General features: G+C 41.3%; 1 protein-coding gene and 1 non-coding gene across 5 annotated transcripts; both read right to left on the minus strand.

The window, feature by feature from the left end:
- Positions 1 to 113: 113 nt before the first annotated feature.
- Positions 114 to 27,844, minus strand: Qtrt2 (queuine tRNA-ribosyltransferase accessory subunit 2). Of its 4 annotated transcripts, XM_021652376.2 has the most exons (10): positions 27,711 to 27,844; positions 27,476 to 27,604; positions 18,801 to 19,021; positions 18,045 to 18,100; positions 14,266 to 14,342; positions 12,763 to 12,975; positions 8,220 to 8,419; positions 4,709 to 4,860; positions 3,085 to 3,202; positions 114 to 1,986 (listed from the first exon to the last, which is right to left on the minus strand). In XM_021652376.2, the coding sequence occupies exons 3-10, from the start codon at positions 18,998 to 19,000 to the stop codon at positions 1,755 to 1,757; spliced, it is 1,248 nt and encodes a 415-aa protein (XP_021508051.1). In that variant the 5' UTR covers positions 19,001 to 19,021; positions 27,476 to 27,604; positions 27,711 to 27,844; the 3' UTR covers positions 114 to 1,754. The 4 variants fall into 4 exon arrangements, with proteins under 4 accessions (XP_021508051.1, XP_060226430.1, XP_021508052.1 ...); XM_060370447.1 differs by lacking the exons at positions 18,045 to 18,100; positions 18,801 to 19,021; XM_021652377.2 differs by lacking the exons at positions 27,476 to 27,604; positions 27,711 to 27,844 and having other exon boundaries at positions 18,777 to 18,934.
- Positions 24,739 to 24,871, minus strand: LOC132648873 (small nucleolar RNA SNORA84). Its single transcript, XR_009587259.1, has one exon. It is a non-coding gene; the product is annotated as a small nucleolar RNA SNORA84 (small nucleolar RNA).
- Positions 27,845 to 27,848: the final 4 nt, after the last annotated feature.

Below are 27,848 nucleotides of genomic sequence, written 5' to 3' on the forward strand. Positions count from 1 at the left end.
ATCTGAAGAGAGTTTTTTCCTACGAGAAATCTTTAGGACAGTCCCTGTACCATGGAAATTTAATACTTTAGTAGACTTATTACCACTTATAAAAAGGCAATATGCAATGAAGATTTGTTTTAATTAAAAATGTTTACTGAATATTGCCTTTACTACATTTACACATAAAAGGAAAGGATTTTTTCAAATGTGCTAATAAGAAAAAGATCCAAGGAACTGAACAATGTTTAACAGAATTTTCAGTGTTTTGGACATAAATGAAACTCATAAATTTATATGGATTCTTGGATATTTACTAATATTCCCCTCAATAATGGGTTTGGTATTGACCAAGAATACTAACATATAAACAAGTACAAAACACATTCAACACAGAACAGAATCTGTCTCCATAAGCATCTCTTGGATTCACAGAGCAGTCATGCCCCAAAAAGGAAGAACAAAGTTGGACTTCCATCACATAAAAATACAGTAACTACATAATTACTATATACAATGTTCAGTAATGCCACTATAAATTGAAAATCAATAAAATATGAGAAATGCATTTCTTATACCTACAAAAATTGATCTTTTAAGTGACATTATTTTTATAAAAGCAGATGTATATACATATATGTTTCGTGTACTCCTTAGAAAAACTGATAAATATAGAAAAGACACATATAAAAAAAGCCCGGCCATGCCACCAAAAAAAGAAAAGAACTATAGAGAACCCACGAAGGACAACCAGCCTCAGGGTCTGCAGATGCCAATTCACTAACCACCTCAAAATCCACAGGACAAATTTATTGCTGCATTAAAAAAATAAATAAATAAAATTAAAAAGGTCAGGCCAATAGGGATTAATAATGAGAGTGATGAGTATGGCTGAGATTCTAAACATTTTACTCCCAGAAGAATCATTTGGTCTCACCCGCTGTTGCCTGTCACCATTTAATCCAGGATTTGCCTGAGCTTACAGCTGAGTGGGATGGAAACTGATCTTCTAATGTCGTGCCAGGATTCTAGCCACATAAACACCCAGCAAAGGAATCTCCCACAAGGGACAGAGCCAGTCATTATGCAGTTAGACAGTTTGTGAGCCCGAGGCAGGTCATGCTGGACCTGCACGACCAGAAAAAGCAGCTAGGCAAAACCTGGATCCTAACGGGCTAGGATGGTGGCTTAGAAGACAAGTCACAAATAGGCCAAGGAGCTAAATGAAGTCCAGTGATTACAAAAGCACTGTTTGAAGCCCATATTTCATGAAGAGGTGGGGATGGCTAAGTTAAGAGAACCCTTCTGAGCACGGCATGGAAGCACTAAAGACGAAAGAGTGCCCCAGAGCCCCTTTCAACATGAGGAGACACAAACTAAACCATTGGTCAACGCTGCTAGACGACTTCTCCAGGCAAGAGCTGCGCCTCCAACTATGACAAGCTACTCAGGCAGTCATCTCCACTCAGGCCTCATCCATCCCAATGGTTCCTAGTTCCTTATCATCCTTTCAAAAGTCTCTCTCAAATCTAATGTTTTTTTTTCATCAACTAAATGCACCTCTACACTCTGGTAGAATAAGCCTAGAAAATTTAAAAGTCACAGTTCAAATCACTGTGATCAATCTGGACCACAGAAACCTACAGAAGGCCTCCCCCGCACTCCTGCGAGCAGTTTGGAGCTGATGGTCTTCATCCCCACTGTAAACACTGACAGCTCAGATCTCTGCTGCTTTGCTGTTTCTGGACATGAGGCAAGTTTGTATTTCCCAGTTCTCAAGACATTTGTCTGAGGATGAGTTCTTTCAACTGTGCCAGTGTGCCACTTTTCAGAGCTTCTCGGATGGAGCAGAAAAACCGGAAGTAGTGTTCAAAGTTGTGCATCATGAGCAGGACACCAGCCAGGAGCTCATTGGTCACCAGCAGATGGTGGATATATGCGCGAGTGTGATTCTTACAGCAGTAACAGGAGCACCCTCTCACAAGCGGCTCAAAGTCTTCCTGGTACCTGAGGGAGGAAGTCAAACAGAGTCCAGGAAGTGAAGACTCTATGAAATCTAGACCCCAAGCTACCCACTAGGTTACCAATGTAATGACAGCCTTGCCTGGCACCTGCTGGAGAGGGGCTCTGACAGACTGAGCCTCACAAGCCTGGGGCTGAGAACTCACAGTGGCCACTCATCCAGAAAGAGCATCATCGTGGCACATGATGTTAGGTCTCCTCCACTCACGAGCATCAGTGCCAGCAGCCACAGCACAACCTCCGTACAACTTACAAAGCTCACACACTGTCTTAGACAAGTTCTGCATCTTCCCTTGCAAATGACCATTTTCACTGTCATTTTACAAATACAGACTCCTACTGTAAATTTAGAGTGAGGCCTCTGGTGGGACACTTTGCCTGGGGCCTTGAGTCTAGGCTCCATCACTCAACTGGGCATGTTTCTCATGCATTAACAAAAGATACCAACAGCCTACATCACTGGACTGTGAGGGTTACATAATTAGCTACTACAGCAAAAGGATGTAACTCTGAGGGGCGCACACTAAAAATTATTTTTGTGTTAACTTTTATCACCTACTAAGGTATGTGATTCATGTAGCTCAGCTGACCTGGAACTTGCTTTATAGACCAGGCTAGTCTGACTTGCAGATCTACCCACCTCTGCCTAATCACTGAGATTAAAGGTGTAAATCCCTTCAGTTCATTCTTCATTGACAGCTGACTTATGGCCTGTATATAGTCAAAGGGACTTCAGCTCTTCTCAAGTACAAGTTCAACTTTGACTTGCAATCCTTATTTTCCTCTGTCATTATTAAAAGTAATATGAATAAAAAACACCCAGTAATGGATTGGTCTCTTTCTGACAGCTTTTCTAAAGCAATAGTTATCTAGCTTAACGTCCTGACAAGACAAACTATCCAAAAGCATACGCAGAGAGGGAGAAAAAAGGGTTTCTGGAACCATATTCGAGAAGGCCTAAGTTATGTCGACTATAAATATTTTACGAAGTCATAAACTGAAAAGGGAACAGTTACATAAACTTAAGACAGACTGAAATTAAAAAGTCAGAAATCAAAACCTAAACTTCAAATAATGTCTTACTTTTTCTCCTTCAGATTAATTTCAAATGATGTCATTTCTTGGTTGCACCCAGTTGCTTCAATTTTCTTTATTTGATCCAAGCATTTTATTTCTTCTTGAATTCCATTTTGTTGCAATACTGAAGGAAACCCAATAAAAAGTCTTGAATTAAAATCAGATAAGGAGTGAACACTAGAAAAATTTTATTCTAGTTATAATTTCACAACCTTTAACCCTGTAACTTAGAATTATCTAAAAGGAAAACAAATAGAAGTACATTTCTGGTGGCCAACGACTATTATCTACACCATTAAGACAACTGAAGATATCTAACCAAGTCCAAGCTAATCACCGATCCAAGTATATAATATATAATCTTGTCATAAAAGAATGATTAAAAAAAAGTTATCACTGTGACTTATCACAATGGACACATAGATGGACATGTAAATAAACTGGGCTTTGTGACAATCTATATTCTAGGTAGATTAATGTACAGCATGATTTTAATTTATGTTTTCTGTGCAGAGACTCTGGTGACGAAATCCACACCGCCCCCTTGAGCTCCTAGCTTAATGGAAGAACATTCCCTTAACCACAAGAGGAAGGCCAGCTACTCTACAGGAATCCAGCTCCCTTCAACAGAGGTAAATAGAGAAGAGGGATTTGGAAAAGGAATGACAGCCATCTGTGTGGATCCAAGACAGCCGGATGCCTCTGGGTAATTTCAGTAAAGTGACACGGGCCCAAAACACAGACTGCTATAGAACTGTCCACACGAATCGCCTGCTGAGAGGGAACAAAACAAAGCTCTGGCATTTTGGAAAATCCTTGTCATTTAGGGGAAGAGTTGACAACTTCCTTTAAAGTCTTCACCAGGTAACACTGCACAGACTTTATAGTACATACAGACACAGATAGGATTAAAGAGTTGAAAAGAAAGTGAGAGAAGACAAGGAAGCCCTTCTCTGCAAGCTGGAGGGGGGACTGTGCAGGCCACAAGCCCCTGAAGACATGCTTCAAGGGAGTTGGCCCATGGTCCGTGTCACAGGTCCTTTTCCACTCCCATGTGTGTGTCAGAATCTGAAATTGCTTGTCTTGACTTTGAAATAACTGAACAATGAAAGAAAATGGCAGCACTTCAAAGCAATATTAGCAGAAGAAAGTAGCTTTCATATCTCAGTATGTAAAAAACAACCCAGAAAAGCAAAAGGCGGCACAAGGATCTGATGACGATGAGTCTCCCTGTGAGTTAATTGCATGGTGCTTGCAAAAGGGAGACAAGAAATCTTTTGTGGGTAAAAAAACAAATTAACTTTTACTAAGCTGTTCAAAGGTTTCCTTTCCTTAGATTTCCATCACAATTCACTCTGAATTTTCTTTCTTTCAGGCTGTGAACAAGGAGGTCTTTCTTGTTTTATTCACCATAAAAATCACATTCTCATACTGATGACCTATATATATAGTATTAAGGGCCTTGCCCTAGGTGCCAACATCCCAGGGAACACAAAGAAGATATCAAGATCAACCTTTATGAAAGGCTGGTGCTATGTGTACATATTTCTGTCTTGTGACTTGGGCCAAAAATTAACAGGAAATAGGAGAAAGAGAAAGATAAGGGTGAAGCAAACTTCAAAAGACCCACATGTCTCTTCAGGATTCAGCTGGCAATCAAAGGTGAAAGTCAGGGCACAGCCCCGCTCTGTCACTTGATATGGGAAAAAGCTCTCAAACAAGTCCACTCCTCTTTCAATACACTCGAGCACTTCATCTGGCCGGCTGACACCACAGATGAGCCTGCAGAAACAATAATGAGAACAGCAGCATGAGGCAATGGCCAGGATGAAACTAGAGGATGCTTCCAGATCAACAGGGCATTAAAAACAACCATATAAAAAAACAGTGACAGAGCTCAGGGTGGCAGACATGGGCCTTAAGGTGAGGCAGGGCTTGCAGCTTAAAGGAAAGGCACACGAGCATGGTGACCAGTTTCACTGGTGATTTAACTGCTGTGTTGCTTTGGGCAGTTTCTTCACATCCCTGTTCTAGTCCTCTTGTCAGAGCAAGAGCAATTGTAAAGACTTCCACAGAATCATCATGAGGAGCAGCTGAAAAGCAAACAGTATCATTTCTAACATTTGCCCTTCCCACCTTTCTGATCCACTTCCCTGGTCACAGGCTGAAGTTTACCGCCCATCTCAACACTACACAGATGTTTGTTGTTTTGTTTTTTATTAATGTTAATTTTATTATTTTTTTTACAATTTATTCATTATATCCCGATTGAAGCCCCTCCTTCAACCCCCTCCCCCAGTCCCACCCTGCCTCCCCCCATTCTCATCCCCTTCCCCTAGTCCACTAAAAGGGGGAGTTCTCCACCGTTGCCATCTGTCCATAGCTTATCAAGTCTCATCAGGACTGCCTGGATTCTCTTCCTCCGTGGCCTGGCAAGGCTGCATCAACAGGGGCGAGTGATCAGAGAGCAGTCAACCAAGTTCATGGTTGAGGTAGCCTCTTCTCCCCTCACTTGGAGACTGAGCTGCCAAGGGGCTACACATGAGCAGAGGGAGGTTCTAGGTCCTCTCCATGCATGGTCCTCCATTGGTACATCAGTCTCTGTAGGACCACCTGGGCTCAGATCCTTTAGCTTTGTTGGTCTCTTTTTGGGGCTCCTGTCACCTCTATGTTCCTCTATCCTCACTCCTCTCTTCTTCTATAAGCCTCCCTGCACTCTGCCCAAAGTCTGGTAGTGAATCTCAGCATCTGCTTCAATCCCTTTGGGTGGAGCCTTTCAGAGGACCCTCCATCGTAGACTCCCATCCTGTTTCCTTCATCTCTTCCATTGCTTCTGGTGTCTATCCTGTTTTCCATTCTCAATGAGACTTACACATCCTTCCTAGGGTCCTCCTTAGTATAGAGATGTTTTTAAAAGAATACAATTTGCTTTATTTCACCATCAAATATTCCCCATTTTTTAAACTGTATTTTGCAGATTCATTTAATAGTTCCTCTTGCTCTCAGAGTTTCAGCACTGACGCCAGGGTCTAAGAGTCTACTTGGCTTTCTTTGTACTTTCTTTGTTAATGAAAGTCTGCACTGGGAAATGAAATGGTGTCTTCCAAGGCAAGGGTTAAGGCAGTCTGGGAGCATTAATAATTTTCAAGAAGGTTTTGCCATAAAACAAGACAGAGATGAACATGATGAGGACAGGCTAGCTGAAACTATTTCTTTTTTTAATGTTTGTTTTTGTACCCATAGCCCTTTTCATGAATTAGAGGAGAAAGGCTTTCAGACTTTCTGATTCCTTAAAGGAGTTTTTAGAAAGGACTTATGTAATATTAAACAAGCAGAACCCTTAAATGTATGCCAGCTTTCCTGACTACAGCCTCCTTCAATCCCTCTGAGGTTTTAGAACTCCACTCCAACCGAAGCAGGCATTTCTACACACTCAGAGAAAAACAATCCCAGCTTTCAAATTCAGAAAGAGACATCTGTGAACACTTAGTACAAGAAACTCCAGAAAATGACTAGAAAAGCTCATCTGAGCTGTTCATCTATAGCACAGTGAATGGGCACAGGAAAGGGGTGTGTATGTGTGTGTGTGTGTGCGCGTGTGTGCCCGTGTGTGTGTGTGCGCGCGCGCGTGCATGTGCTCATACTTACAAAGGCTGGTAGGAGAGCTGTTAAGACTCTGTTCTAGGGGACCCTTACACCTTGTGTGCACAAGTGTTATTCTCTAAGCTATCTCTAAGATGCACGTACTTCACTGCATGTAATTATATCTGGCTTTCAAAAAGTAATAGGATTACACATGCCCTGTCTAATAATAGTCCTTGAGAATAAAGCAGCATCTCAGAGTCAAGTTTCTCAATGTGTCACAGGTAAAAAGGCAAGAATATTCACATTAAGGATAAAAGACTGAAAAATCTTTTTTTGACATATAAAATTATATGTATTTTCCACAAACGATGTATTTTGGAATTTGTATACACTGTGAAATGGGTAAACGTAGCCAAATAACAAATGCATTATCTCACACAATTACCATTTCTCTGGTGACAACACTTAATTCCCATTCTGTTCAGTTTTCAACACAACATTATCATCGTGAACCACAGTCGCCAGGCTGCACAACAATTCTACTAAGCATACTCCTGTGTTTTAACTATAATTATACTTTCTTTGACAAACATCTTGCCTACCCTCCACTCTTCTTAGCCCTCAAGGAGATGGACATTTTCACGTTCCACAAAGGTGAGGTCACACAGTAGCTCTTTCCGTACCTGGCTTATTCATTCAATACAATGACTTCTAGGGTCATCTATGGGTTTAGGTTTTGGCTTGTATATTTTTAATAAAAAAAGAAAATGTGGCTGGGGATATATGGTTCAGTTGGTAAACTGCTTGCCTAGCATGCACAAAGCTCTGTGCTCCATTCCCAAGCATTGTCTAAACCAGGAGCAATGGCACATACCTGTAATCCCAGCTCTCAGGAGGCAGAGGCTGAAGGATCCAGAGCAAGTTTGAGGCCAGCCTGGAGTACACAAGACTCCACAGAAGTATAAATAAATACATGAAGAAAAAAAAGTTTAGATACTAGTATATCAGTTGCTGAAATCCAGAATTTAGGGATCCTCGCTTGTTACCATGCAGTATTATGAGACACATGCAAACAAAAGAACCAACTCCACTAGCCACGTCAATTAAACAAAGGACAAACAAACAACACTACTCACTACTAGCTAGAACTTGTAACAAAAGCAGTCTTCTTGAAGGTTCTTATCAACAGAGCATATCCTCATCCCACAGATTCCCACATGCCTTGATTTACACTAGAGTGCTATGACTTCACACTTGTCTCCAGGTACCATGTTACCATGAATACAAAGCAGGGTTTGTATTTGGCTTAAGAATGACAGAATACTTGCCCTCAGTTATGAGGATCAAATAAACTAATTCCATGCCAATTATCCCCTTCTACATTCTGAAACTAGGATAGCAGCCTCAATGGAAATTTCCCAGCTGGCCGAAAATAAGACAGGAAGGACATAATCAAGACATGGAAAAGACACTCTGTAGAAACCCTGCACCACACTGTCATCAGCACCTCTGGCCGCCTCCCCCGAGGCTGACCTGCAGCCTGACCCAGCACTGGCCTTGGCTTATCCTCCGGCAGCTCGGCAGTGACCGATGTCAGCAAGTGTAGCCTGGTTGCTGTGACTGCTGGATTCCCTTGAAAGCCGTCCAGAAGGAAGCCCCCTACAGGTCGCTTGGCTGTCTCTCGGGCCGACCTCAACCTCTCTTCCATCACGTCTCCACCTTCAATCACTCCAATGATCACACTTTTCTGAAGGACCTGAGAGAAGAAAGAATTGAATGCTTTTAACCAATGATCACACTTTTCTGAAGGACCTGAGAGAAGAAAGAATTGAATGCTTTTAACCACTGCAAGAACCTGAGACTTCTGTTTGTGTGAACTCTGTGTGATTGTCCAATGGACAGAAAGAACTCATTGAAGGTGCTGTAGATTAAATGTCTAAGGCAGATGGTGAACCCAAAGAACCTTTATGGCTCTTAAGAATATATTGTAAAAACAACATGTTTTATGTCCACCCTTGAACTAAATGTACTCTGAGCAGGTACAAAAGAAAAGTAAGAGTTTTAGTTTGAAGGACTCGCCAGGCCTTCTTAAGGTAACCTCCAAATCTCTCAGCTACAGGTAAGTTTAGGAACGTAGGGACAATCCAGCTAAAACAACTGGACTATAGGTTTTGAAAAAAAATAAGGATTCTTCTTGCTCCTATCTTCAAAAAACCAAATGTGATAAAACTAATATCTAAACATAAAAAAATACAGTTATGCAAGTATTAGAGACTGCATTGAACTTTTTATTGTCTGTGTATAAGGAAGGCCTTCCTGGACAAACTAAAGGCTAATGGAAACGGCTCAACCTGCATAACCAGGAAGACCTCAGACCCTCAAGGCTATGGTACACAGCATACCATAGCAAAGGTGAAGAACTTATTCTTTCCAATGTCTGTACAATCTATATGCAGAATCTATACAACAGAAAAACACCCAGAACGTTCTTGAAAAAAGGGTCCCCTACCCCCAGAACTAGACAGAAATTATAAAAATGAAACTCAGAAAATAAATGTGGGTGCCCTGCACACATAGAGTTACCCAGTCAGTCACTAGAAATGAAATACAGGTAGGAAACAGTGAGAGCCTCCCCTCAGTAGCAAAACATGTAACAGAGACAACAGAGTGGGTCCAAGGTGTGGAGAAATAGCATTTCTATACGCAGACAACCAGAGCAAAAATTAGTTCAGCTCTTAGGTGGTTTGAATGAGCTGTCCCTTGTAAATTTCAGGCATTTAAATACTTGGTTCACACTTGGTGGCTGTTTGAGGATTGGGAAGTGTGGCCTTGTTGGAAAAAGTGTCACTGTGAGTGAGTTTAAAGTTTCAAAAGCCCATACCACCCCCAGTGTGTTCTCACTGGCCTCTGTTTGCACATCAAGATATGAGCTCTCAGCTGTTCATGCCACCGTGCCGTCATGGACTCTAACCCTCTCAAACACTGAGCTCAATTAAATGCTTTCTTTCTTAAGGTGTTTTGGTCATGTTTTACCACAGCAACAGAGAAGTAACTAAAATGGGGGCAAGTAGGTAATGTTCATAAAAATGTTAATGCTTTTATCTTTGAGTCATAAAATTCTACTAACAATCTCTCATATAAATATATTGATTCGTTATTTATCAAGGTATATAGAATGTATCAAGATAAATGTATCATAATGTATATAGAATGTATGTATCGATATGTATAGAATAATGAAAAACTTAATTGAGAGATTAAAGTAAAAACAATACAGCTTTCTCAGCAGCTGTTTTTAAAAGAATAAAGGAGAAATAATAACCCATGCATTGATAGTGAACATTTAGGATACTGTTAGTAGAAAACATGCAAACTGCTGAACCTATGATTACATTAATGTATTGCAGGTATGCCTATCTATGTACTAAATATACACAAGAGACTGTAAAGATAAGCTGCTCAGGAGATAAAGCAGAAGTGGCTCTGCAGGGAAGGAATCTGAAGTGCTGTGGGAGGGCTCTGTAACTTAAACAGAAGGTCATCCAGACTACTTGTTCACTGTAGAGTAATTTAGGGGTAATGATGGTTAAGGATTGGGATTAGACAGCTTCCCTAATCTTGGTGAAGGATGACAGGACCTGGACTAAGGTAGTGGTGGTGTGATAAAGAAGAAAGACAGCATTTGACAACAGGTCAAGGGGTACAATCAACACAATTTGACTGAGAATTGTACAATGAGTGCAGCTTACTGTTTTACAAGTTCAAGGAGATGGTGACCAAAGCAAGGACAGGAAACAAAACAGCGAAGGATGTGATGATTATTCTGTTCTGTGTATTCTAAAATTGAGTATCACTGAGGCACATAAATGGCAACTTTTAACCATTAACCATACAAAGCAAGCTTTTGATATAAGCGATATAAATCAGAGTGCCTAGACTGCGTCAGCAGATGTTGGGCAGGGTGCCACCACTTCCCTCTCCTGCTTCCACAGCAGACATGGCTAACAGATAACGCTTCCTGTAGCACTGGCACAGTTCTAACCATCCCAGTTGAAACCACTTATGATCCTCAACCATAGCCGGGCAGTGGTGGATCAAGACTTTAATCCCAGAACTTGGGGGCAGAGGCAGGTAGATCTCTGAGTTAGAGGCCAGTCTAGTCTATAGAGCTTCAAGGACAGCCAGGGCTAAACAGAGAAACCTTGTCTCAAAAACAAAACAACAACAACAAAAACCAACAACAGAACAAGATCCAGTAACTAAGTGAAAGGAATCATGGAAACTCCTGCTCACGGCTGTAAGAAGTTTTCTTGTGCACGGTACTATGTAAAGTGAAACACTTAAGAGAGGAGGCACTATCAATAATATCAAGACGATACTATAAGCATTAGGGATAGAGAAAGGAGCCCCACATCGGACTAATACGCACAGCAACAAATAAGGCTGACTGCAAGGACTCAGATAAGGGACTACAGAGCGTGTAGTCAAGAACACTTGACTTTCTAATCATCTTCCTCACATTCCTTTGTCCTGTTTTCTCTCTAACAAATATTGCAAAACCTGGTTAATAAGCCAATACCAGATCCTTAGCAAAACCACCACATTGGACTCCTCTACAAATTAAGTTCTATTCAGAACAGCAGTGAAGTTTTCCCTAATTAAGCTTACTAGCCAAATTAATTTTACTGCTGAAGTCCAAATTTGGCCCTACTGATCACCATGAATTCTTTTTTTCAAACAAAATCTCTCTAGATCACCTAAACTGGCCTTGAATTTATGATCCTTCTGCCTCAGTATCCATGTGCTGAGTGCTAGCATTATAGGAATGAGCCATCAAGTCTGACACTGTGCCTTTGCTTCCTTGCTTCATCTGCTTTCTACTAAGTATTGCATCCTTCAGTAGCATATTAACTCTGTTCTCAAGCGCTCCAATTTACTGACACAGCTTAATCTTCATCACCTCATCGTAACACTTCCCTACTGCTATACATCAGACATTCTGCTAAAGATATAAATGACACACAAAAAATGAATACCACAGCTTAGTAAAAGCAGATATATAAGAAAAATCAATGCAGTACAGTATGGCTGGGGCTACATATAAATTAAACACACATATTAATACAGCACATAAAAATTAAAGAGTTATCGGAGGATGATTGGGACTTCTGGAAGTGTCACAGGCAGTTTCATAAACAGATGAGTGAATCAAATGAACTTTATGGAAGCAAGAGAGGGAATACGCCTGGAGATAAGAAAAGAAAATATGTGGGTTTGGGTGGCCCACAACGAAACAAATGCATGCCTCAAGGAACTGCAAAACCACTCAAAAGGCCTGACTTCGGTCATTGGAGAAGGCAGTCCATGATGAGCAGGGGCATGCCAGGTGCATGAGAGAGCTGAAGTGAAATCACTGAATTCTCCAGGAAAGCAGGTGGTGGGCTCACATCTGTGCTTTCCGGTGATCGAAAAGCAGAGCTGAAGACCTGTTAGACAAAAATGAGAATGGATGAAGGTAGCTAAAACTGCTCAGAGGTAACCACCTCCATGAGAGACTGGGTACAACAGGAAGTGTGAGAAGGAAGGAGATTCGAGGCATGTTTAAAGTGGTGGAGTCAAGGATGTGTACAGACTGGACAGTAAAGGTGGATGATCCCTTAGGAAGCTTAAATTCCTGGGCATTGGAAACTGGTGAATGCCATAAGCTGAGGTAAAGTATTGGGGAAGAGTAGGCTTGAGGAGGTAAGACCTCCAGAGCTTGAAGGACATTCTACAGCCACAACTTAGCTATAGCCCAGTAATTATACAGTCACAATTCTCCAGGGAAGTAAAAGGAAACTGATAGTATAAACATTTTCCGAAGTATTCACAAGTACTTAAAACTAAGGGAAGGAAGGCAGCATGGGGACGACAGACAGGGTACAGTGAGAAGAGCCTAGATGGAATCCTGGAGAAGAAAACTTCCTGGGGTTCAGAAAAGAGAAATAGGAACAAGTGAAGCAAACAAGAAAGGAACAGAAGTAGGTGGTGAACAGCCAAGGTGCACTTTGAAACGGAAGAAAGGTGAGCATCTCCATAGCAGCTAGTAGGCAGCCTCACCTCAGACTCTTCCTGTAGTCTCAAGCAGCTGTCCAGGAACAGAAGGGACCGGTCCACAGACTTCCTGGCCCTTTTAATGGAAGTTGCTTCTGCACAAGATGCCTCCCCATCCGAGAGGCACTGGAACCAGTCGGGCTGCAGGGCCTCCTGAATTGCCATGAACTTGGAAACAGTCATTTCCACTCGACCTCCAAAACCCCACACAGACACAGACTGCCATGGAGCAAGAGATGAGGAATTAACAAGAGTAACATGAAAATTAAAAGTAAATAATACAACTGTGTGTGCTAATTCCTAACAAGTAGAGAGATCTGTCAATCCAATAACCTAAACATGTTGAATAAAAGATCCTCTCTATACTCCAGATTTTGGGACCTTATAACCCAGAAAAAAACCTTCCGTGGTCATCCAGTTCAACTCCTAGAGTTATTCCATCTCTCTGTGAAACCCTCTCTTGTATCACCTCCATCCTAACTCAAGCCTATGGAAACTAGACAATCTTGAGTCCTTTTAAACTCCCACTACCATCTACATTTTAACTGAAATAACTCCCTTCTACTTCCTTGCCTGGCTAAATACTATGCATCCTTGAAGAAACTGAGTTGAAATATTACCTTCTTTAATGTGCTCAGCTCAGATTCCCTGGACAGAGTTCATTGCTAAGTTCTTACAGTGATTTGCATTTATATGAATAGTAAAACAGACTATTTTTAAAAGTTCGAATTAAAAATAAAAATCATAAGTCAGAAGAACAATTGAAAACAGTGTTCATCCTGGGCCGTGGTGATACACGCCTTTAATCCCAGCACTTGGGAGACAGAGGTGTGAATGGATCTTTGTGAGTTCAAGGCCAGCCTGGTCTACAGAGTAAGTTCCAGGACAGCCAGTGCTACACAGAGAAACCCTGTGTCAGAAACTAACAAACCAAACAGTATTCATAAGTGAAATTAACAGACACTGTGTGCAGGAAGTAACTGCTCTCGTAAGGCAGTGGTGCACACTGAGCTCTGCCCGTGCTGTCCTAAGGGACTGTGCCGACAGAGCTGCCGCTCAGGTTAAACTCAGCGGGTCTACCAATACCATTCGCTACAGCCTCTGGCTAGAGATTCAGTCTCTTTGAACTCTGATCTACCGGCAGCAGAGCTGACTGAAGTTTCAGGATACACAGGTCCAGGCGCTCTCCCACTCCTCCCAGGGCCAACTCTACATACAAAGTGCTGATCCAAAGACTACTTACTCTCCTCCCAGGATTTCCTATTTGGCAGGTACCCGACTTTCCTCCACCCTCTAAACTTTTCCAACAACAGAAAAATGCTGAGGGTCTATTCCCAAACTTCATTCAAGCAGCCCTCCTCAATCGTGAATCACTACATTCTGTTAAAATCAACTTAACTAGAGGGCATCAAGGAATCAACCCATTCGCGGGGACGTGCATTTGAGGGCCACCATAACTGGACTTCCCGGGACAAGACTGCAGTCTTGAGGGTCCTCCTGAGAACACACCTTATTTGTTACATAACCAGCTGGGCCAGGGCTGACTGGATCGTGCAGGGAACAATAGAAGAGTGATTCTGGCATGCCTGTATAGATACAAAAAGAACTGTTCCAAGTGCTATGGGAAAAGCTTCCCAGCTTGTGCTGGTAGATAAAGCAATTCTTATCTCAGCAAACAGTTGGTTTGCTGATCTTGGATTTATAGAGGGCCTGTGAAAAAAAGAAGAGAATGATTTGAGACCCTCCAACCTAAAGGAATTAAGTCTAAAGGCTTATGTTGTGCTGCCATGACACAAACCTAGACATATCTGAGAAGAGGAAATTCAACGGGAAATTGCTTCCATGAGATTGGCCCATAGACCAATCTGTGCAGCATTTTCTTGATTAATGATTGATATTGGTGGGCCCAGCTCACCATGGCAGTGCCATTCCTGGGCAGGTGGTCCTGGGTTCTATACAAAAGCAGTCTGAGCTGGTCATGAGGTGCAAGTAAGTAAGCAGCATTCCTCTGTGGCCTCTGCTTCACTTTTTGTCAGGATATGTAACCCTTTAAATAAGTACTTTCCAGCCCAAGTTGGTTTGGTCATAGTGTCTTTATTACAATAGAAATCCTAAGTAAGACAGAAATTGGTATCAGGATCAGGGAAAACTGTTGTGACAGACACGACCATGTTGTTTGGGAAAGCATCATGAAAACTTTGGAACTTTGGGCTGGAAAGCTTAGAGCTTAATGAGTTGTTGTGAGACCTTGGAAGATAATGCTGGGACAGATGCAGACAGTGGAGGTCTGGCTTAGGAAGTTCCAGAGTCCCTCAAAGCCACTATCAGGGCCATTCTTCTAACATTTTGAATTGAGAACCTGTGGTTCTGGTCAGCTGGAGCTCTAGAGTAAGTCGTGATTAGTAAGACACCAAACCCACTAAAGCAGTGGTTCTAAACTTGTGGGTAGCGAGCCCTTTGGGGGGGGGTCAAAGGACCCTTTCACAATATTTACATTGTGATTCATAACAGTAGCAAAATTACAGTTATGAAGTAGCAATGAAATAATTTTATGGCTGGGGGGGTCATCACACAGCACGAAGAACTGTATTAAAAGGCTGCAGCATTAGGAAAGTTGAGAACCACTGCACTAAAGTGAAACCTCTGCTTTTCTGGGACTATCTATGCTGGTTAGCAGGGACTGAAAACTCAGAAGTAAGACAAGATAACAATGAAGTGGCATATTTTCTCAGGGTCAGCACACAGAAGCAGTGATCTAGGGAGGGCCAAGGCTGGTTCATGCTGGCAGCTGAACTTTGTAAGAATCTCCCACATGGTACTGGTTCTGAAGGCATAAAGAGGTCATGAAAAGCAGCTGAGGCTTGTCACTGTGAGGGATCACCAGGAGAGGCCACTGGTGAAGGTACAGCCTCATCTGCAGCAGAAAGCCCAGGACTGAAGGAGTCATGGAGAGAAGCTGGGGCCTGGTACCATGTGACAGAGTTGGAGTGCCTGAAGAGAGGCCAGCCAGGCCACTGGTAAAGGTGTAGCTTATGGAGAATCCAGCATACTGGAGATGCCAGGACCATGAGATAGCCACCAAGGACAGCAGCAACTCTTCAACAGAGCTGGTCTGCACCTACTAGGTAAGCTGGATTACAGAGCTGGAGAAGTGCCGCTGGCAAATCGCAGATGTCAAGCGCTGAGCTTTTCACACTCTGAAATTCTGGTCTTGCTTTGATCTGATTGACTGTGCCCTGGTTCTTCCTTATTGGAGTAAGGAAGTATATAATTTACTTCTTATAAACTGAGCCCACAGTTCAGAGACTTTGGACTTTTAAGGCGACACTGAGTTTTTAAAGAGAACTTAGATTTTTAAAGTGTTGAAAAAAAAATTTTAAACTGTGGGACTTTAAAATTATGTTTAATGATACATTTCAGTGACATACTGATCATGCTGAATTTGATTTGAAGGCTTTTAATACCTAAGTTTTGTTTTGTTTTAGGTTTGGTTGGTTTTGGTTTTCTTGAGTCTCAAATTCACTCTGTAGCCCAGACTGGTCTTGAACTCTAATGCTCCCACCTCTTCCTCACCACTGTGGCTCAGAAATTACTGTCAAGTATGCTCACTCTAGGAGATATCCAAAAAGCACTACCTACTAAAGAGACAGAAGATGGAGTCAAAAACTGATTTTGTTAACAATAATCACAGGTCCCTAGGGTTACAGGAAAGCTATAGGATACTGTGAATGGATCTAATTTGAGTCTCACTTTCGGTATGTTTAATGGACCCAAGATGACTAGATTTGTGGATACTTAAGTCAAAAGGAAAATTATTTAAAAAAAAAAAAATCTTTTAAGATGATTAGTAAGCCAAGGGCTGGAGAGATGGCTCAACGGCTAAGAGCCCTTGTTGCTCTTTGCAGAGTATCTGGGTTCAATACCAGCTTGGCGGCTCACAGCCATCTGTAGTTCAGGTTTCAGGAGGGGGGGTCTAACACTCCCTTCTGACAGGTGTGCACATGGTAAACATACAGACAGACAGACAAAACATTCAGACACATGAAAAAAATAATTGAAAACAATTAGATAATCATATATACTTAAATTTCATATAGAACCCCACATTTTCCACAATTCACTTTTTCAAAAGAGGGCAAAACAAATTTAAAACATTTTAAACTTCTGTAGTGTTCTACCTTATTTGCTAAGTTTCAGTTATTACAATTATCTCTACAGAGTGCACACTGGCCATGAGCACTTAGTGAAAAGCTTGTAGACTTTAAAGCTAGTGGTTAAAATTGTTCTCGATTTATGGAGACTGTTTATGTAGTCTCCTCTTCTGAACCCGAGAGGCAGCATGCAGCTTCCTTCTGAAAAGGAAGAACAGATGACCAAGGACACAGGAGCCATTTATTTACTTACACAGGCCTACATATTGGGGGGAAATCAAGGAGAGCGTGGTCCACAGGAGACCTGGTTTTGTAGCTGCTACCACTAAGGTCTTCCTCCGACTAAATGGGCACATGTTTTTGTGCATAATCCTACTTCCAGAACAAAAGACAACAGTGACGTCAGAACACAACTGCGTATGAAGTCTTCACCCTCTCCTTTATGAATGAGGCTCATGCATGCTCAGCTCTGCAGAGTCCCATGGCTTCTGCTCTGGTTATTAAATCAGTGTGGAGAGTTGGCCCTACTACACCTGTTACCATCACCACTGCTTTCACCCTCACCTGCCTGACACCTGTCCCCCCTAATCCAGCCAAGATAACCACTCATCTTTTTCCTCAGTAATTCTTTCTTTAGTCTGACCACCTTTCACATGTAGCCAGAGCAGGAATATATTGCCCCTGTGGTCTGTCATGATAATATGTATATTATGTCATGATACATGTATGTAACCCTGACCCTGAAAAGCACCCAGAATCATGTGCTTCCCAATGGACCTTCAATCTTCAATGTTTCATTTAGATGCCCCAAAGATTATTAGAAGAGAATGAGGAGGAAAAGAAGAGGAGGAAGAGGAAGCGGAAGCGGAAGCAGCAGCAGCAGCAGCGGTAGCGGTGGTCGCCACCAGGCAGTGGTGGCACATGCCTTTAATATTAATCCCAGCAGTCAGGAGGCAGAGGTAGGTGGATTTCTGTGAGTTTGAGGCCAGCCTAGTCTGCAGAACGAGTTCCAGGACAGCCAGGATTACACAGAGAAACCCTGTCTCTAAAAGCAAGAAATGAGAGAATTCAGCAGGGCCTCCAAACTCCAAATCAACACACCACAAATCACACACACGTAATCTAAATAGTCTTTACCTATAAAGCTTCCAACTCCTTTCTTATACTCTGCCAAGACTTCATGATGCTCTGCTCTGTAAGAAAACCAGGAAATTGCACAACACAGCAAGGAATGGTTCTCTAGCTACTCTGACAACACCCCAAACCCTCTTCTCCAAATTAGCCACATTATGGTGAATGCCATCCTCAACAGCAAAGCACACCACTATTCAAGCTGTCCAGGCGGCAGGCTGGGCTCATCACTTAAAATGAAGGTACACAACTTGCCAGCGGGATATGAGAATAAAAACCAATGCAAAAACAACTGCTTCAGAGCACTGGGATTTTCTTCCCTTTTTTCCACCCCTTTAAAAATCACTACTAACACAATAACTCAGTTACTTGATAATACAACAAAATCTTCAATTAAATATCAAGTTAATTTGTACTTAACAAAATTATTTGACTCTATTCATCTTGTTTTCATAAAGCTGTACCAGTAACTATGGGTGCAGAGGGCAGAAGGACCTCTGAACTTCATGTGGTACTCTTACATGCAGGGCGCAACAGAAAGGGCCTGAAAGTTGGAAGGAAAAGTAAAGCACTGGTAACATACAGGTCTGGCCTGTGGCTCCAGGTGAGGACCAACTGTTATATAATATCTAATACTTCTCTTCTGGTTTCGTTTTAAAACTCTACTAATTATGCATGAGAAAAAAAGAAAAGAAAAAGAAAAGAAACTTTCCTCTGCTGCATCTAAGGGCTGGATACCTGAAGATTAGGGTCAGCACTCACAGGGATGACAGTGTGAGCTGGGCCATGGCTGGGACCCCGTGGATATTATGCAGTGTTTGATGGGTCAGGTGTGGGGCAGAGCCAGTCCTGGTGTATAGGAGACAGCCTGGAATGTCCACTGTGCAGTCCCCGGCTTTGCCCAGGTTTTGAATTTTTCCTAGACGACAGCCATTAACGACTTTGATGAGACTCAGCTTCATTGTTAGGGATTCTTCTAGGTTCTAAGGAGAAAACAACATTAAATTTAGAAGGCAATTCTTGACATCTAAAGGCAAAGAAAGCAATGTACACCAAGATGAATAGCTACTTGTCTATGACCTCTAGTTCATACCTGTCTTCGGTATTAGGACTGGGACAGGGGGAAAAAACAAAGACCAAGATTCTTTCCCCAAAGTTCCAGAGCAAAATGATAACACCAATCGCTTTGAAATGTCTGTGTGTTTGCACATGCACACATGTACATGCTTTTGTGAAACTGACGAAAACAAAGCAAATGAAAGAACTGAAATAGAAGGTTTCATTGTGAAAGAATGGCACATGAGGTCACTCAGGTTTGAAAACATGCAGAGGGAATGTCATGCCACTTAGAGCACACGCTGCTAATTTAAACGCATTTCTTTCTCCAACTTGAGAGAACACTAAGCAATATTGGTTTGTTTTTCTAATAGTGTTGTTCAATTTTTTTAAAAAAATCCAAAACGCTACAATGGATATATACAAAGACTACACAGCATAAAATAACAGATTATCTGTAAAGTGGGTTTATATTCTAATTTATTCACATAGAGATGAGAAACTACAGGAGCATATAAATGATCTTTGGGTGATTTCATAATGGGAACGACAATTTTTTAAAAAGAAAAAATACAGCAGATATTCTAACTTCTATAAATACACCAGGAGTGTTTGGGGGGTAAAAAAACACCAGAAAACATTATTTGTAGAATGTTGTTAAATAATTAGTACTTAGTGTGAAAAATTCTGAGCTTTTAAAATGTTTGATAAACAGTATGGCTGATCATTTATAAAATGTCAACGGAGGGTTAGTGAGACGGCTCAATGGGTAAATGTGCTGCCAAGTTTGCCAGCTTGAGTCTGATCCCCTCATAAAGGGGGAAGAACAGACCTGACTCTGCCAAGTTGTCCTTCGGCCTCCACATATATGTGCTATGGCCCTTACACATACACACACCATCAAACACACTTTTTAAAGTTCAAGTATCGCTGGACATACCAACATTCTATAAATACTGCCATTACACGACGACATCAAGGATCCTGGGGGATTCTTGACAACAGGACCAGGCCACGGTTTTGTATGCATGTGTCTGTACGAGTGCTCACTCCCATAAGTGCACAGATGGTGGAGGCCAGGGTGTCGCTTGGCTCCCCAGGATCCAGCTGTCTCAGCACCCTAGTGGTGCGTTACAGGGGCATAACGGCCACGCCAGGCATTTACATGGGTGCTGGGGACCCACACTCAGGTTCTCACGCTTGCCCAGCCAGCACTTTACAGAAGGAATCATCCCACAGCATGCCCCCAAGTTTAATTAGTAAACAATTTATTACAGTTTTGTGATAAACTGTAACTGCAGAGCCAATCTTCTGAAGCTTTACTTTCAAAGTTAGTCATTGTTTAAGACAAAACCGACAGAGTTGGACAGATACCTCAATAGGTAAAAGGACCTGAGCTGAATCACCAGAATCCACATTTTTAAGAAGCTAGGCCGTTGGGTGGGGTACATGCCTGTAAACCTAGGTCTGAGGAGTTGGAGACGAATGGCTCCCTCGGGGGTAGATGGCTGGCCAGCCTGGCCTAATCTGCTGGCCCCAGATCAATGAAAACCCTTTCTCAAAAAAAGGTGGTCCAGGCCTAAAGAATGACATTAGATGTTGTTCCCGACCTCCATTAGCATGCACAGAGACGTGCACCACCCTCCACATACACAAAGAGATGAGCAAATAAACAAGCATTCACACTACGTAAAAACAGAATTTGGAAACACAAAAAGAATATTTAAATAAGACAGTTATTACAGTCAAGAATATTAACCATCAGAATAATTACCTTCTGTAAATTCCAAAGAGACTTCATATAAATCATAAATTATAAAACCAAGAACAATGTTTGTGAAAAAGTCACTTTCCTTTGACTATAACATCATTTCAGGTTGACACAAATGAAGAAATACAACAATTACTGCTATTAGGGTTTGGAAAGATAACTCATGGGCCAAGTGCTTGCCCTAATCATGAAGACCCGAGTTTACTCACCCATGTAAAAGCCAGGCATGTCGGCGAGGATCTGTAACCCGACATGGGGATGGAAGTGGGGGGTGATGGGGTGGACAAGGGGGTTTGTCAGACGCTTGGAGCTCACGGGTCTGCCAGCCAAACAGACAAATAGGAGTCCCATATTCACTGAAAGAGCCTACTTAAAAACTAAGCTGGGGAAAACATAGACAAGAAATGGGAGAGGGAACTAAGGAGGGAGGGGTAGACCTGGAAGGGGGAGAGCTGTGAATCTCATCAAGATATGTTGTATGAAATTCTCAAAGACTTAAAAATTACTTTAAAAGGGAAGGGTATAAATACTTTCTAAGTTTTCTAAACTCAATCTCAAATTTATTCTCAGTTGTTTCAACTCCATTTAGTTTCTCCTATTATCAGCAAACATTTATATTAATCATCTCAAAAAAGTAATACTATTACAAATAACTGGGCAGGGTGCGATGGCACACACCTATAATCCCAGCTCTCGGGGGGGCGGGGGGAGGCAGAGGTAGGCCAATCTCTGTGAGTTCAAGGTCAGCCTGGTCTACAAGTCCAGGACAGCCAGGGCAACACAGAGAAACCTTATCTTGAAAAACCAAAAAAATAAAATAAAATAAAAAAAATAACAGTTAAGGAGAAACAGTTTTAACAGTAAATAGTATAAAAGCTACTTTCTAAAAAGCAAAAACTTTGTTGATAGTTATTTAAACTATTGAAAAATGAAAATTTGTTCTACAACATTATAAAAACGTAATTACTGGCTAATAAGAGTGTAACCTTGAAAAATTTACACCAGAATCATATTCATGTATTAATTGGCTAGAACTAATTTTATAAACTATTGTAAACCAGCAGCACTTTGAAGCCATGCTACAGCAAAGTTAAGAGCAGTAAACATTTGAGGAAAGAAAAATATGGAGCTACTTCAGACGGCTCTAGAAACCAGAATTTGCTGTTCTTCCCTGTCAGAGAATGTCAAGTTGTTTAAGGTATGTAAAGGACTTAAATGTACACATTAGTTGTGTTTTTAAATTAAATTCAGAAAGGTAATAAGAGCCTTCACAGAGGAGTATCGGAATACGTAAAAAGTAAAGCTTAAGAATGGACAGAGAAAACATACAAGTGTCATAGGTTTTTCACTCAGATGTAGAAATTACAGAAATTAAAGGAGGCCATTTTGCACAAATACATGGAACAAAATGACAGAGCTATGCATAGCACCACTGCAAAAATGGTTGGAAATTGTGTTCTAACCCAAAGCCAAAATGCAAAGCAAAACTTAATCTAATGTAAAACTTAGAATTTTTTTTTAATGAAATTCAAGTCAACAACTCCAAGAGCAATTTTTAAAATTGGAGACTAAACAACAAAATCAGATTAAGGAAATGGGTCAGTAAGTACCTGAATGCCCTAAAGAAGACCCATTCAGGAAGCTTAATAAAAAACTGGGGCAAAGAGAATTAGCTTAGGTAACAATTATATTCATAAAGGCAACTGTCACAAGTCCTCTCAATATAAAGAAACTCATTCTCCAAGGCACTGTTCAAAAATTGACCTGGCACCATACAAAAAATGTAGAAGCATTTAAACCTAGAAGCCCAGACTCTTGGCTTCCAAGATTCACTCTTCCCTTGGGGAGGGTCCTGGTCATTCTCCCCTGAGGGAAGAACAGAGATGGCCTAAGGTCCCTCTCATGTAACAGGAGAGCCTGGGGCATAACCGGCTCAATCCTGACTGCATCCTCCCTGTTACCCTACTCCATCTGCCTGTGACTGAAAACACAGCTTCTTCTACTCTTAACCACAGCCACGTTGCTGGGAAGCCCTTGGTGACAATGGAGTACAGCTTCTTACACATTTTCTAGTCACAACCCTCTTCTGCCAAAGAAATTGTCATTAAACCTATGTAACATAAAATAAACATAAAAATTACTAACAAATCAAAGAAAATTTAAGACACACCTCTGGTACACACATGATTTTACCATTTATTAAACATGAAGGGACTGAGGAGCTGGCTCGATGGTTAAGCACTTGTGTTGAGTGGGAGGACAGGAGTTTGGATCCCCAGAACCCATGTGAATGCCAGGTGGGCATGACATCGTGCCTGTAATCCCAGCCTCAAGAGGCAGAGAGCGGGCACCCTCTAAGCTAGCTGGCTGAAGAAACCAGCGATACTGGTAAGCTCTAGGTTTCTGACATTAGCCTCAGGCCTCTACAGGCATGTGCACACACAAATGGAAAGCGATTAAAGCAAATTTGCATACTAATAAAACGAATGTGCTTGTTCATTTTTACAGAAAGAATTAAACATTGGCTTAATACTTGAAATTAAGGAACTATACCTTGAATATTTTTCAGAGTTAATTAATATTCTGATTTTATGATTGTCAATGCTTTGTATGGGCAGAAAGCTTTGTACGTGGAGTAAAACACGACAATTCACAAGACACGACAGTATTGAATCTGAGCTGGTGTTTGGGACAGTGTTTGTTGGAATCATGTGATATGAGGGCAGACAAATTATAGCCACTCATTCAAAACCAAGGCTGCAGTGAAGTTCCACAATGCTACACAGGATGAGTGCTGCCAGACACACTTTGGGTTATTTGTTTTTAATTCATAAACGACTGTTAAATACTTAGAACCCTTCTACTGTTGCAAAATTTTTAAATGGTTCCCCACCTGCATTTGGGCAAAGCCATATGGATTGGATATTCAGTTACAAATGCTAGCCCTTTGAAGACATCGGCCCCCAGTTCTTAGATGCAGAGCTTGGCCTCTGTGTGATATAGTTCTTTAGTTGGGTTGGTTAATTCCAGAATTTTAAAGGTCAAATTCAAACCCTCCTCTTAGCAAACCGAATCCTCCGTAAGCTGGCGAGAGGTGCTTGTACTGTCAGTCTTGATGCTATATACCCACATTCTGCTGTTTAGGGCTTCTTGAGTTTCACCAAACTATGGTAATTTCAAATTATCGAAGGGCAAGCTTATAAAAATGGAAAATGGTTTCAAAGAGGGTCCTGCGTATTGTCAGTGATTCTACTCTGAAGGTACAGTGAATACTGAGAAATCTAAGGACAAGCCAGCTGTGATGGTGAATGCCAAGCAGTCCCAGACGCAGCCTAGTTGCAGGAGGATATTGACTTCATATCCTGGCTTCCACAGTAAAAGCCTGTCTCAAGAAATAAAAAAGAAAAATGGGCAGCACTAGAAAATACATTTAAAATGTATTCACTACACTAATTTATGTGTGTGTACACAAGTACATCCAAATGTACGGTAAGTTCAGTGTGGAGATTAGAGGACAGTTTTTAGGATTCAGTTCTTCCTTCTACAATGGATGGCCACAAGAATCAAAATCAGGTCACAACGTGTTTGTGGCAAGTGCCTTTACCCACTGAGCCATCTTACTGGCCCTGGAAAATGCATCTTAACTGGAAATCAACACTCAAAAATCAAAACATTTTTTTCCCAGAACTAGAAGAACTAATACTTCCTTTTCTCAATCATTATTCGATGTTAGATATATTTTTCTAACTGTAACTTTTTTATGTACAAGTCTTTATTATGATTAATGTATGCCATACAGACATAAATGTACACTCATGTACATAGTTGGGTTTGCTGTTGTTATTGCTTTGGGGTTTTTTTCTTTTGTTTTAATAATGTGCCAATGACCGGGCTATGGCAGCTGCTGAGAAGAAACAGCTCCCATGCATAAATCAAAGGATTTCTCTGGCCCATTGTATCCACTAGAAAGCTGTACTTACACAACAGCCTCCAGCAACCACAGGGCATAGTTTCTAAGAGATAACTTGGGAGTGACATAATCACTAACTGAAGCAAACTTCGAGATGCTGACAAACGTCTCCACAACATCAAATGGAGATGTTTTATTTGTTTCTATCACCATGTCCCTCCTACCACCTTTTACTTATTGTAAGTCTCTTATATTGCTGGTTTTGTCTTCTCCATTTATTTCATTTCCATAGAAGAGGTATGTAGGGGCCTTAAGGAAGAACCCTTAGGGTGTAAGGAAAACTGACCAGGAATGAGCAAATCTGTGTTTCTGACAACACCCTGCCCTAACACCGCTAATACCATTCTGCCCTCATTTACCAGGAGAGAAAGAATTTTTAAATGTTTCTTGAATGGATTGTCTTCTTGGAAGATGTCCCAAATTTGGTAAGCGAATGCAGCAAGCTTAGATGACATTTGGGGGGCAAAGAAAAACTACAAATATGCAAATATTAAACATCCATATCTCCCCCATACAGAGCCAACAATTATACACATACATAAACAAACTATGAAGGACTTCTGAACAATATAATGCACCAAGCTGACTCAGAAATGATGGATGCTACAAAAGTCTAAATTAAAATTCTTACCCTATTAGGTAGTGGGAGAGAGATAAACTAACAATATTAAACTTTACTAGGTACACATGTTAAGAGTTTGGAAATAGCCATCAAGAAAATGAATGACAGAATACACATTATCCAAACCTTTCGGAAAGGAATAGAGAAGTTTAACGAACATTTAAATCATCCAATAAAGGTTAAAAAAAAAAAGAAGCACATCAAAAATTGAAAGTACAGGGTTAGAGAATTGACTCAGGGGTTAAAACTCTTGCTTTTTGTGCAAAGGAACCAGGAGTGGCCCCTAACACCCACATAGCAGTTTACAACAGTCTGTAATTCTGTCTCCAGAAGATCGAGTTTCCTATTTTCATTTGAGGGTACCATGCACGCTTGTGGTGGGGATATATATATATATATATATATATATATGCATACATGTATATACATACATACACATGCAGGCAAAAATACGCAGAAAGTAAAAATAAATCTTAAAAAAAGAAAGAAAAAAAAAAGGAAAAGAAAAAAAATACATACACCCAGCAGAGAGTGTTGGCACATCTTTAATCCCGGTACCCGGGAGTCAGAGAGGCAGGCAAATCTCTAAGTTGGAGGCCACCTGACTACAGAGTGTGTTCCAGGCCAGATAGGGATACAGAATGAGACCCTGTCTCAAAAAACAAATGCAGATGATGACCAAGTAAGTATAAATGTTGCTAATCACACTAAGGGTAGACGAATCTCATCCACTGATAGGCCTAACAAGCAAAGTAGCTACATTCATTGAGTATTTACTGTGCTTTATACATTAACTCAACATACCATATAACCAGATACAACATAGATCCTATTTTCACCTGTCATTTATAAATTTAAGTTAAGTGAAGCTAATAAAGTCACTGTGCTCGTTTGAATAAGAGTGGCCCCCACTGGCGCATATATTTGAATGCTTAATCATCAGGGAATAGCACTATTTGAACGGATTAGAAGGATAAGGGATGTGGACTTGTTGGAGGAAGTGTCATTAGGAATAGGTTTTGAGATTTCAAAAGCCCATGCCAAATCTCTTTCTGCCTTGAGATTAGGACATAGTTCTCAGCTGCTGCTCTGGCGTCTGCCTACATGCCAACATGCTTCCTGCTATGATGACAATGGATCGCACCTCTGAAACCGTAGGCAAGCCCCCAATTAAATGTTTTCTTTTAAAAGGGTTGCTTTGGTCATGCTGTCTCTTCACAGCAACAGAACAGTGACTAACACAGTCACCAGTGATACCTGGCAGAACTGGCACTGAAATTACAGAAGACCAGTTCTACAGACTATAATATACACTGGTGGCTTAGGGGAAACTGAAGTTTGTCAAATAGCATGTGTAATGTTTTCATATTAACTGTGGTACTTCCCATTTTGCTACAGTGTTAGTGTTCTTTTCCCCATCTCCCTCCTCTGCCTCTAACCGACTTTCTCAGCCTCTATAGCCTTTCTCCATACTCACCCAAACATTTAAATACACCTGTTCTCCAAAAATGGACACATACTATATTACATGTCCGTCTCTAAACACTGCTTTTCATTCAGAAAAAAACAGGCACCTCTCCCCAAGAATAGCCATGAAAACTCTTCCAAAAGAACAGTGCAAGGTCTGAATGGAACACAACCTGTTCAACCATGTTCCTTCTGGTTCATAATGAAATTAGAGGGCAAGTGCAAGGTCTACGGGGCACAGCTTTCCACAAGTTTAAAGTCTGGTTTACATTTCCTTGCAGAATGTTTTACACACATTGACTTTCAATCATTACAGTACTTCCAGGGTTTAGATAAAATCCCATTTTGCCAGTAAGTAAGCTGAATTGCCAACAAATAGCTGGATCCAAAACTCCATTTCTGAATTTCTACCCTGCCTTGAAAGTACATCCACCTTCAATGGACCGTTCTCGACAACATCCAGGCTTGGCTCTTTAGGTTCAATTTTCTCTTAGTTCCGTTAGCCATCCCTGGAGCCCCAGAATTTGCTATTCTTATACCTTCCCCAGTACCTGGTAAATTCAGAAAAACTTCCAGCTCAGCAGTTCACCCTCGGGCAGAGGCTGGGAGAAAGAAGGTCCTTTTCTTTCTGAGATGTAAGTGACCGGAAATCTCACTGGGGAGACTGAGCTGGCAGAAGCCTAGAACAACAGGAAACCAAGAAATGACGAGGTAGGAGCAAGACTGCAATGCGATCAAAAAATGGGGGCGACTCACCTGCCCTCAGCATGGAAAAAGGACACTCACCGGTAGGTTTTAACACTCCGCGCCTTCAGGACCCTTAAACTCCACGCAGAAGCTAACACGTGTTCGGTTCGCACAACTCACGGGCCACTGGACCACCGCCTTTGCCGCAGAGCCAATCAGGAAGCCCTGCGTCATCAC

This window comes from Meriones unguiculatus, chromosome 17, assembly GCF_030254825.1.
Source record: "Meriones unguiculatus strain TT.TT164.6M chromosome 17, Bangor_MerUng_6.1, whole genome shotgun sequence".
Classification (NCBI taxonomy): domain Eukaryota; kingdom Metazoa; phylum Chordata; class Mammalia; order Rodentia; family Muridae; genus Meriones; species Meriones unguiculatus.